This window comes from Bactrocera dorsalis, chromosome 3 (assembly GCF_023373825.1).
Source record: "Bactrocera dorsalis isolate Fly_Bdor chromosome 3, ASM2337382v1, whole genome shotgun sequence".
In the NCBI taxonomy this organism is placed as follows: Eukaryota; Metazoa; Arthropoda; class Insecta; order Diptera; family Tephritidae; genus Bactrocera; species Bactrocera dorsalis.
In genome coordinates this window covers 58400433-58412730 of record NC_064305.1, presented here as the reverse complement: position 1 = coordinate 58412730, position 12298 = coordinate 58400433, and the positions used below count along the sequence as shown (strand labels likewise).

The following is a 12298-nucleotide window of genomic DNA, read 5'->3' as shown; positions in this document are numbered from 1 at the left end:
AAAGACAACTCGTATAAGTACGCATACCACCGAAAGTGTCAAATTTTACGATAAAATTGTAAGATTTCAGATTTTTACATTAGTGCTGCCAAATCCCAAAACGTAAAAGGCAACATATGTATATATTACATAGAGTCTTCTATATTTTCTTCTGAGTGTTACAACTTTCGTCTCACACTTAATGCACTAAGTTCAGGAAATAAGCAAGATACTGTTTATAAAAAATATGTTTTTTTTTCTATCTTAGATATTTGCAGTTCTTTCAAAATTTTGTTTGCGAAAAACTTGTTGGAATTTTCGAAAATATGCCTTTGTGGCAACTGTTCAGTAAACTGTCTACGCGTTCTATCGAAAATGTCATAGTAGTATAGAATTATATTTTTTTAAACTTGTCAAATGGGCAATGTATAGTAAAATAAACAAAAATTCACATAAAGAAAATGTAAGTAAACAGCGAGTTCTCAACTCATTTAATGGCCAACTATTTAATTTATTCCATTATCGGCCTTCAACTACATGCGCGCCGACGCAGTTCACGCCAATCACATTTATGGAACACTTTTGCAGAGCGCTACACCCAGACCTCGATCTGAGTACGACTTGTGTCACTTGGTTTCGTCAGGCCACCGAACACTGTACGGAATTGATTTTGCAGAAGAGACGTGGACCTGCCTTCTGGACGTCATTGAAGAATTTTATCTTTCCAAATCGCCAAACATCGTTGCTTAACCAAAAGATACCCATCAGCATACATCCGAACCGTTTATCGGTTAGCGATTGTCATGCGCTCTTCCTGGACATCGTCAACGATTATGTGGAACGCGCACCACGCTACTCCATCGAAGCGGCCACCAATGCGCTACTCTGGCAAATACTCTACTCGCTCATGGGTATTATGGCGCTCGGCACGCTATTGGTCACGACCATATTCGCCTACCGCAAGTTCGGCCAGTCACTGGAGAAACCACTCGATCCGCTCGCCGCGGTGTTTGTGCCCGAGAAGCGTGCTGCCGCCTACATCAACCGTAATCTGCGCATGCTGAAGTACGAGTTGCAACGTTTGCGCGTAAGACACATTATACAACCCGAAGAGGTGCTCGCACCGGACGGCACCATCACGTTGGTCATGAAAGTCGCATCCAAACTGAACTTCGTTGACGGCATTGTCGGCAGTCACACGCACTGTAGCGGGCGCTTATTTCGCCTGCAAGAAATGAACTCGAAAATAAAAACCGACTACAAAACCGAAACAATAGCGAAGATGATGAACTTCATGAATAACTACTCGCGTAAATTGCATTTGTTGGTGATCTTCGAAGAGGATCCGATCTATGAGGAACTGATGCGTCAGCGTCGCGCACATCCGTTGAAAAGTCTTTCACCAAACGCGCTCTCGACGGTCAGTAGCAAGAAGAGCAGTGTTGGCTTCCCGACGCGTAGCATTATATCGCGCTCCAGCAGTCCCCCGAAAAGTAAAGCAACGAGTCCACGCCCACCCACGCAAATACCGCGTAATCTCTCGCGACGCGCCTCAACTTTAACACTGAGAAAGTAGTTTGAGAGCAGCTGGTAGACGCAGGGTTGTATTGCCTGCTTAGGCGTGAGTGTCTATGTATATATGGTGTCTATATGTGTCTATATGTATGAAAAGACCAAGTTAATGAGTTTTTACGCAATTTATTTATTGCCTGATTGCTGTACTTACAAGAAATCGAAAATTTGTTGTAATCACTCACGTTTTTAGCAAATATTCGTAAATATTCAAAATACATAAATTGCTTAAATACTACAACAAAAAAGATATATATAAAATAGCATTTTAAATTACCAAACATATAATCGTTACGTAAGTATGTATGTTTCTGGAGATAAGGTACATGAGTAGGTATTCTAACTGTCTTCACGGAACAGTGTGCGCTGGCGTTTACGGTTTAAGTGGAAAATACGTGGAGATTGCCAGCACACGCTGCCGCATCGGTAGTTGGTAGCGCGCGTAAGGAGGGAATGTGGACACAAGGAATAAGTTGAAAGTACGAAAGTGAGGTTAGAAAAGTTTAAGAAATCACAAACCATGTTAGCGATTAACTTATCGAATAATAAGTTGGATAGAAATAGATTGATTATCGATCAAATTTGTTAGATAAAAATATAAAAAAGTGTTAGAAGTTAAATGAGTAAGAATATAGCCGTGTGTGCTTGTTTGTAGAAAGAAAATGTGTGGGTGATCTTAAGAAAGGTGCTGCACACGAGGTCATTTCAGTAGATCTCAACAACAGTAATAGGCCTACAGTCCTCGTACACGATATAAGTTGTATATATGTAGGTCCAAGCTTATCAGTAGCCTCATTTATAGCTAAGCTCTGCTACTCGGTGTTGCCACAGTTTGCCGTTTTTTGTAGTGTAGTTGCTGCATTTCTTTGCGTCTTTCTTCTTCTTCGTTATTCATGTACGTTGTGTTGTTGCTTCCGGTTTTAAGTTAGGTGTGTCTTAAGGCTGTGTGTTGTATCATTGTGGTTGTTGCAAAATATCACGTTAATTAGCATTGATCACGTCTTACTTGTATGAACTCGTACGTATGTATGTAAGTAATGATGTTATTAAGTTAGGGATTGGTTCTTCGTTCTTGGGGAACTTATTTGAAGAACCTGCCACCAGCGCGTGGTGCCGGTGGTGTTGGTATGTGTGCGCCCTCAGCGCGATAACCGTTCTCATCGGCGATGTAATTGATTGTGTAGACGACGCCGTCGGGACCGGTGTATGAGTAAGAGCCTTGCATGACCTGAGAGAGAGAGAGAAAGAGAGGGGGAATATGAACCATTTTTAGGATGGTGATAAGTAGAAAGAATATACATATGTAAATAAAAAGATCTTCAAAAATAATGTAATAGGTGACACAGTTCCCACTTGTTTTATTACTTGAAGCCAAGAAATTAAAAGGTAAAGAAATCATGCAAGTTGAAATTGTTTAAGAAAGCTTAGAGAAATTTTTTTTTATTTCTGAATGGTTGCCACCTATCTGAAAACTACAAGAGGAAAAAAATAAGGTGAATAGCGTAGACAGTTACATTTCAAATTAAAGCGGTTTAAGTAGTTTACAGCTGAAAAAAATTTTTGTCGGGTTGCCACTAAATTTATATTTATTAAATTATAATAGTAGTAAATATTTTATTAAAGGTGGTAATCGAAATAAAGCCATTGAGAAAGCTTTCAACTCAAACTACTCTTGACAGGGTTGCCACCTGTTTATGTTCAAACTACTTTAATTCCAGACATGTTTTAGAAAGGGTTGCCATTTCTTTGAAATTTTAATTCATGAGCATTGATTTTATAAATTCAGTATTAAAATACAATATTTGTACCAAAAAAATTTTTTTGAAATTTGTGTTTCAGAAACTTAATGAAAATATTTGGAAAAAAATTTTGATGATTTTATTGCACTATTTGTTTCCTAAAAAGCATTTAATTTAACACGTTTCTTTCCAAAAGTCAGTCTCTTTCCTACTTAACGCCTAAAAGCATACTCACACGTCAACTGCGCATGATCGCTGTAAGCGACGATTACACTACGCCAAAAAGTGCGTTAAAGACCTTATATTCCGCGCACTGCGCATGCGCAACCAATTTATTGCCGAATTATGCAAATTCAGATGCAAACTGTTCAATATAGCAATAACTCACCTGTGCCTCCACTTGTGTACCCGGATTCTTCAAGTAGCCCGCCTCGTCAGCGCGTATGCCGTTACTTGTCTCATAGCTGCGAGTGAGAACGGTAAAAAAACGAATATAAATGTAAATATTAATGTACCTATGAATTACTATGTTTATGTATGTGTGTATATTTATTTATGTTTATTTATATTTATTCATGGGAATGGTACCTTGTTGGATCTTCTAGTTAAAGCTAAACACTTATAGGAATAAGATCAATTAACCTGTCAAAGCGATCGTTAAAAAATTTAAATTAACGATTGTGAGTAACCGTTATGTTGATCAAACGGTTATTAAATGTTTAATGACTACTTTTTACCGTTCGTTTTAATTGTTGTTTTTTTTTGCTTGCACATTTACTAGTGTTCTTGGCAGCATCTTTAACTTACTTGTACGCGTACGAGCCATCGGGATTCAGATCGAAGTTTTGCTTCAGAATGACGGCGTTGGCTTCGTAGCCGCGAGCCTGTGGTAGCGGCAAACCGCGTTGTGCATCGACGCTGCTAATGAATGAGAGTGTGGCCACAACGGCAGCAGCGAACAACAGGAATGAAGTCTTCATGATCTGCAAAGGCGGAAAATGCAAACACACAAAACTTAAAATATACAAATTATCAAATTTGCACCTTAAAAGTATAATTAGCATAACAATTGGTTTATTTTTAAAATTTTTACCGATTTAACGCACAAATTTTCATGTTTTGCAAATTGTAAGTGGAGTCAATTGTCTTTGCTGGCGCTACAACGGTGTCTAGGTGGGATTTATGTATGCGAGTGGGTTCGTAGATGCATACAAATATATGTATGTATAGTATGTCTTGTATATGTATATGCACATATAGTATTTGTTACCATGAAGCGCAACGCTAGGTAACGCGCTTAGGCCGTGGGCGCGTGTTGGCATATTGATTGCTCGAAGCGTGCTCTTTACAGCAATTTTGGAAATCCAATTTACATAATTTCATATTCATCCAACGCGTCAAATTACATTATTTATAGCTAATTTATAGCTAATTCATATTTTTTTTATCCTCTAAAAGGTGCGGAAAATATTTTTAAAGCTCTCAATGCGTACAAGAATGTTCGCGCTTTACCATCAGTGGACTATAATTTATTATATAATATTATTTAACTATTTCGAGTTCTATAACTTAGAAATTGTAGAATAGATTTTTGAGTTTAATTTAAAATTCATAATTACAAATTTGAGTGAAATGAACACGTCAGAGTATTTTCTGATGACTCGAAAATCCAAGAAAGTCTTTAGCTAAAAAAGTGACGTGCTAAATTGTGTTGCCGTGGGGTAGCGTGGTTACACTTAGTTTTGTGATAAAGCTTGGGCCATTATTTAGCCGTATTATAAATGCTGTATAACTTTAGGATGTATGTAAATATTAGAAGAAATGTTAGACTTTCATAACAAATTGTATTTTGTAGGCTTTTAGACAGATTTCATAGTTTTATATAGATAAACAACGTTTCGAATTTTTAAATTCAAAAATTTTGAGTTAAAATTTAATTTTTATTGTTTAATCCTGATTTTGAGGTTAAAAATTGAAAATCTATTTTTTGAAATTGAAAGTTGCAAACTTTATTTTTTAATTGAAATTCTTGTTTATTGAAGTTATGGATCTGCGCGAGCCCTAGCTTAAAATAGTTTTCATAATAGGAGAACACGAAGTGTAAAAGCGCGAAAAAATGTTAATTCTAAAACAACTTATTTTTGTTAAATTCTTTATTAATAGGGTAATGGTATCCAAAAGCTATAGCTCATTGAGAAAATTCGTGAAACAAAAATTAAAATTTGTTTTAAACCTTTTTCTCATTAGTTGAGAAATTAATTTTGGCCAACATGGTTGATACATGGTTTTATGGAGGCAAAAAAACGAGTTGAGAAAAAAACCACGTCAAAGCAGTTCAATCAGGATGATGGTGATTGTTTTTACGATATTGTTTTTTCTATATTGAAGCATTTGCGTGAGAACATCCGTCGAAACACCCGGAATTGTGTAAGAACAATTCATGAATTTTACATCGAGCCACGATTGTGACCTATTTTAAAGCCGAAAATGCTATAAATACCATGTGAACTCTGACTGGAAATAAATTTGAGTTTACATCAATGATGATAAAACAAGGTTGCTCTTGTATTTTGGTATATTATTTTTTTAAGTTAGAGTGAAATATCTGTTCCAAACGAGACCAACGGTTTCAATAACTGCTTATTTTAATTAGATGATTTTTTATAAACAAATGCAAAAAAAACTTCCGAAACAAAAATAAAAAAAAATAAAAAATGTGAGATTTTTTAGGAAAACTTAAAAGCAATTTTGACTGAATTATTTCTTTGAAATAATCTTTTATTAATGATTTTGTTAGCTGATGAACGAAAACAACATTTGGTTCAAGCAGGACCACAATCTTCGAAATTTAAAATTTTATATGGCCCTCCCTATATAATATTTTTTCGAAAAATGCTTTATGACTGAACTTTTATTTATGGTAACATTTTCTAACACAAATTTCATCTAAATAAAATATTAATAACTTGAACTCAATAATGTTCTAATTATATGTATAAGTAATGTTTAGGAATTTATAATAATTTAATTTATGAATATTTCATTTGGATTCTAGATATTTTAACTTCATATAAAATCGAACGCGAAATAAATTATCTTTTCAATATAATTATTGTTAGAGATGAATAATGCACTATTCTAACCACAAAAATGTAAAACCTGAACTAGTTTTGTTATAAGCAGTGACGACTAAGTGCGGCTTGCTTGTGTGTACCCACCGAGCAATTAACTTTTATAATTTACTGCGAAAATGATTTCACAATTTCGAATATTTTCTCATTTTTATTTAAATGGAATTACAACAAATTTATTTTCCTTTTTCATAGACTACAATCTTCAGCAAATTAAAGTGAAAAGCTGTTTTGTTGAAAATAAGGTTTCTTTGCGGGCTTCATTTCAAACAAATTTTGTACTACACCTTTTTCACATAACCTCAAAATTTGGAAGACGTCAAAAAAAGGTTTTTTGGCGGGATTATTTTCAAATGTATGCTCTAAATGTAAGGTTTCTTGTTAATTGCGGCATTTGCATTTCAGTTGAAACACCTTTAGAAACCTTATCTTTCATGAAGCAATCATGTTAAAAGAAAAAAACATAAAAATTAAACAGTTTTATGAAACATAATCTAAATTAGAGATCTATCTCCAGATGGAACATATATTGATTTAAATCAGTCAATTTAAATCATGATATTTTTTATGTAAATTGAGATTAAACTTCTTGTAATTGATTTCCATTTACTTAGTCTTCTTTTCAAATAAAAACTACCAACAACAACATTAGCTTTTGCTTCGAGCGAGATGTTCTGTTATTTCGAAAAATTCTAATACTCTGCTGGAGTTTTGTAAGTAACAAACTTTCGATTTTAATATAATTCCACATTTTTACGAAATGTAAAAATATGTATATACACAACATTCAAGTTTATGTGTATAGACCGTGATGTTGCAACACTTTTAAAAGCTTAAAGCCTTTAACTTCTTATACGCTGAACTCAAAACCAACGAGGCCAAGAAACATCCTCGTTTCAAACACAATATCATGTTATAAACAACCCGAAGGATATGAATACATGCACACACCAACACACACAAATATTTATTAGCAACTGAACCTTTATTACTTCAAGGATTGAGATTTATTTATTAGATTTCTAGTACTCGTGCAGCTTTTCTTAGCCAAACCGTATACGACACTTGCTCGCGCTTAAAACTTGAGATCGTCTTCGCTTGAAGGCTCGTCAAAAAACTGTTGTGGCTAACCAAATAAAATCAAATGCTTTTATACTTTTGTGGCGCGATCGGAGCGGCAACGCTTGCCAGCCGACAATCGCATTTGCCGCAATGCAATTTGCGCACTATGTCAAGCCAAATGCAACAACAACAACAAGGGATAAATATAACAGCGCCGGTGGTGAGAGAAGAATAGCGGCAAGTCGACAACAGCAGCTACAACAACAGCGTTGTTACAGAATTCAGCGCAAAGCTAGAGCTGGAGCCGAAAGAGCATCCGCATCATCAACGGTGATGCGAAGTGCAACAACAATAGCAACAGCGAGTCACTAACAGAATCTGCAACAACCAGTTAATAGCAGCATTGTTGTTATTGTGTTGTTATTGCTGCTAGCGAGAGCACATCATCACAGCAAGCTACGGAGTCGCAAGCAGCGCAGCGCTGCCACCGATGCATTGCCGTACTGGCGAGCGACGCATGGCTTTCGTGCGGCGTGTCGTATGCGCAACATTTCATTATTGAAATGCAAATGGGCGTTGCGCATGCGCCCATCAAACACAAAAAAGGAGAACAGAATCGAAAAAACGACAACAACAACAACAACTAAAACGTGATGGCAAACAACACACCTCTCAGGTGCACTGCGCTTGTGTGAGAACATGCAGAATGCGCTGTGAAGCAGATGAGCGCACATTCACACAGCCACACATATACAAGTAGATGACGTATATATATATATGTGTGTGTGTGTGTTTGGGCTGCCAGTGCCATGCGAACTGCTGAATGAAGCAGTTCCGATGCAAAATTAGCTGTGGCAAGAACAAGTGGTATGCAGCACACACAACTTGACGGCAGCAACAATGCCAGCAACAACAACAACAGCGCCAACAACAGCACTGGAGCGCGCATGTTCGTACAGCAACCGCTTTATTAGCATTATCAGCGCTGGCGGCGCTGGCGGCGCCGATGGCGTCGGCAAACAGCAAGGCGAAACCGGCGGCGGCAGCGACAGTGGCAGTGGCAACTATTGGCGCGCCGGCTTTTTGGTGTGCAGCAATCGCCGCCTGATCTACACACAACTAATTTATGTGAATTTGCAATGCGATCGTTTTATTGCGGCGACTTACAAGTTATTACAAGTACTTTGTCTGTGATATAATTTCGGATGAGCTGAGATGCGCTAGTTGGTGGTGCGCATGCGCAGGCTTTTGCACCGCAAATCTGATTTCTGATTTCTGCGCAAACTTCATTATTAGAAATGTATATGTACATTTATTTTATTATTTTTTTCTCTATTTTTTCTGGTTTTTGCCATTTATTAAGTTAAGTTATTTAATATTTCACAATATAACGGTCTTACGTAAGCGCTTTTTAGTTATTAATTTTAGAAATGTTTTTCAAATGCAAAATTAAGTGGAAAATGCTAAGCTCGTTATCGATTTTATTTGCTGTGATATGGCGCGGCGTTTTGCAAACGATTTTCAGATAATTTCGAATTTTGTGTAACTGTTTATTGCCAATCATTCATTTAGTTTAACAAATAAAAAATTAGTTTCCCTGTGAACTTTCAAAGTAGCAAATAAATAATAAAAATTTACTCCATCTATGGAAGGTGTTTAATGCCATAGAAAATGATGTGCTCATAAAAGCTTTATGTCATGAAAATGGTTATAAACGTTCTGCCTAATTTTATTATTATTTAACAGTATGACTTATTTGTGACATAACTGAACATGAGCGCGCTAAATTTGGAAAGAAGTCAATTTAAATAAAAAATTTAATTCGTCGTTATTATGAAACTCACATTAAAATACATTTATATTTTAATAATTGTATTCCGTAAAATCGTTTTTGGGAAAATCGATTTATAAATATGAGACGCCCCCAAAAATATTTTTCACAAGAACGATAAGTTCGATAATGCTCTAAAGTTTAAAACCAGAAATGTTATATTTGAAGTAATGTGATATGAAGGGCGTGGCACCGCCTACTTTCAGATAAAATACAGTAGATCAGGAACTACTGGATCGATTTGAACTCTTTGATTTGTTCTTTGGCTAGAAGATCAATTCAGTCATTACCGTTAAAACTAATATTGCATCACCTGGCACTGTTCGGTACGCTAATGCAACTCTGAGGTCTGCGGTGCGGTGCACTCTGGCCACTATCTCAGCTCCGTTTAATAAAACGCTGATTATCGTCGACATTAGGTGATTTCTTTTTTCCATGGCTGGGGTCTTCTGTATTGGCCATTAGTCTGCCAAGTTGGGAGGTGATTTTCGCTGAATATCCTGGGGCGTGCTGGATTTGTACCCAGAAAGTTAGTCTGGAGTCCAGTCTCACGTTTAGGTAGTTTACTGCTTTTTGTGTCCTAAGAATATCCGTAGTCGTTTGCATACTTATTACGAGGGCTGCTATATATATTTCTGGCCTAATAATGAAAATAGGAATATTTATCAACGAAAATGGTTTTATTGTTTTTCAAAATATTCTCCATCAAGATTTATACACTTTTGTATGCGCTCAAACCAATTTTCGAAGCACTTTTTCCACTCCGATTGAGACACCTCCAATACATGGTTTTTGAATGCTTCAACAGCATCTTCTGGCGACGAAAATCGTTGACCACGCATTATTTTCTTGACGTGTGGGAATAAAAAGAAGTCATTGGGTGCCAAGTCAGGGCTGTACGGCGGATGACCCATCAATTCGACGGCCGGTCAAAACGGCGCTGGTTTGAGCCGATGTGTGAGAGCTCGCATTGTCGTGGTGCACAATGATTCGTCATCTCTTCTTCGTTTTTCGAATTTCTCCGAAGACTTCAGGCAAACAAATGGTGGTGTACCACTCAGAATTGACCGTCCCACGTTGCTCAAGCGGAACAGTCGTCACATGACCAGTTTTGCCGAAGAAACAGGCGACCATTTGCCTCGAAGTGCTTCTTCCACGAACAACTTTCGTTGGATTTGGCTCGTCTTGAAAGACCCACACGGTCGATTGCTGTTTTGTTTCGGGCTCATACCCATAGACGATCTTATAAACGTCTTTTGAAGCACCGAAATATATATAGCAGCCCTCGTATTTTATACGCTTATTTGTTAGCAGTAGTAGCTCTGTTTTACCCGTAACGAGTTTAAGGTTGTGTGAGTCGAGCCATGCTTGCATCCGTATCATGACCTGATTAAGCTTTCTTCGTGTTTCTTCTTCTTTCCGCACTACAGCTCTAGGGTAGTCGGGGATTTTAAAGCTAATTTCGAGAACGTCTATTATATCCACCTATCTAACGCTGTTCAAGGTGTTTCCGACATTTAAAGTCACCAACAACACAATTATTTTGTATTTTTGCCATCTATGCTGTGCGGCTTCTACAATTGTAGTGATGTATTTATTGCTCCTAGAATTGATCTGTGGGGCTTAAAGCCGTGTTGGAGAGTCCTGCAGCTTCGTTTATAGCCGCTTCGAATCTGGGTTTAAGTAGCCTTTCAAAAAGCTTTCTCGCTGTGTCAAGCAGGCATAATGGACGGTATGCAAGTTCCTTTACTGAATAGCACCAGCCGTTGCTTACATACTTAAACCCAGATTTTCCAGGGCGCATGGCATATTCCGGCTCAAAAATACTTCCGGTCGCTCTGCAGCGATCATTTTCAGGATTTCTGTTGGAATCCCGTCCTGATTGGGTGATTTGTTGGTCTTGAGCTCGCTAGTGGCTAGTTGCAGCTCAACGAGGATGAACTGGGGAATTTGCGGGAGGCTTAGAATATTTTCTCGATCACTTCCCCCTTTTTCCGTGTGTGAAGAAGGGTGCGTTTACGATGTCATCCATTTTGACAAAGGTTAAGTCATGTGGTTTTGCTCGAACACCGAGATTCTTCATTACCATTTTTTATTAACAGCCTCGCATAGATTCACCTATCTTTTCTGTTTGCTATCGCCAGGCTCTGGGATCTTGTGTAGAAGGCATCTGCGTGTAACATGGGCGATATTTTCTGTCTATACGTGTAATATAGAGTAAAATAGTAATAACCCAACGACCCTCCTCCCGCCCAACCATACACAAGAAAGTTTTTAAGCGGCGAGTTCTAAATTACTCATACCTTGTTAAAATGTGAGTGGAATAAATCAAATTGCGCAGGAATGAGAAATAAAGCCATGACATTTGCGGCGGAAAGGTTCGTTGAGATCAAAATTTGATGTAGAATATTTTAACAGTAAGGGTCTAAGCTATCTCAATAAATAAGCGGTGGTATTAAATTAAACTTCAGACAAGAGAAAAGAACAGCGAACATAGCTATTCATGATTTTCATTAAGAATATTAATTGTTCCTCCATTAAATATTATTTACGATGTATTTTATTATTTTTGTTTCAAGATATTTATTCTATTAATTAAATATAAAAAGTGCTGAAATTAAAAATATGTATGGTATTTTAATAACTTCTCAGTCAAAGCAATCATATATAAACATATTTTCCCTTCGGTGCCATCATCGGAAACCAATTCGTCGGTGTTTAACTAAATTGAAAAATGCAGTTATTTTTATATACCTTCAATAGAATGTTGAGTTGAACGATACCCGATGATCATAAAAAAGCATTTAATTGTATGTCAAATGTGAAAAATGCGAAGCCACAAGTGGCGATCGATACCCAATGGGCTTGAACTGTTGCCAAGGCTCTTTACGCAAGTAACTATATGAATATAAAGGGTGATTTTTTTGAGGTTAGGATTTTCATGCATTAGTATTTGACAGATCACGTGGGATTTCAGACATGGT

General features: G+C 37.0%; 2 protein-coding genes across 3 annotated transcripts; one reads left to right on the top strand and one right to left on the bottom strand.

Annotated features, from left to right (window-relative positions):
* Positions 1–282: 282 nt before the first annotated feature.
* LOC105228098 (uncharacterized) lies at positions 283–1555 on the top strand. The gene is made up of 2 exons (XM_011207730.4): positions 283–442; positions 533–1555. Exons 1-2 carry the CDS (start codon positions 404–406, stop codon positions 1553–1555), a joined length of 1062 nt encoding a protein of 353 aa, XP_011206032.2. The 5' UTR covers positions 283–403.
* A 102-nt stretch (positions 1556–1657) lies between these two features.
* LOC105228083 (endocuticle structural glycoprotein SgAbd-2) lies at positions 1658–7563 on the bottom strand. Of its 2 annotated transcripts, none has more exons than XM_011207704.3 (4): positions 7414–7563; positions 4098–4273; positions 3679–3754; positions 1658–2779 (listed from the first exon to the last, which is right to left on the bottom strand). In XM_011207704.3, the coding sequence occupies exons 2-4, from the start codon at positions 4268–4270 to the stop codon at positions 2633–2635; spliced, it is 396 nt and encodes a 131-aa protein (XP_011206006.2). In that variant the 5' UTR covers positions 4271–4273; positions 7414–7563; the 3' UTR covers positions 1658–2632. The 2 variants fall into 2 exon arrangements, with proteins under 2 accessions (XP_011206006.2, XP_011206015.2); XM_011207713.3 differs by having other exon boundaries at positions 7405–7560.
* Between the last annotated feature and the right edge of the window lie 4735 nt (positions 7564–12298).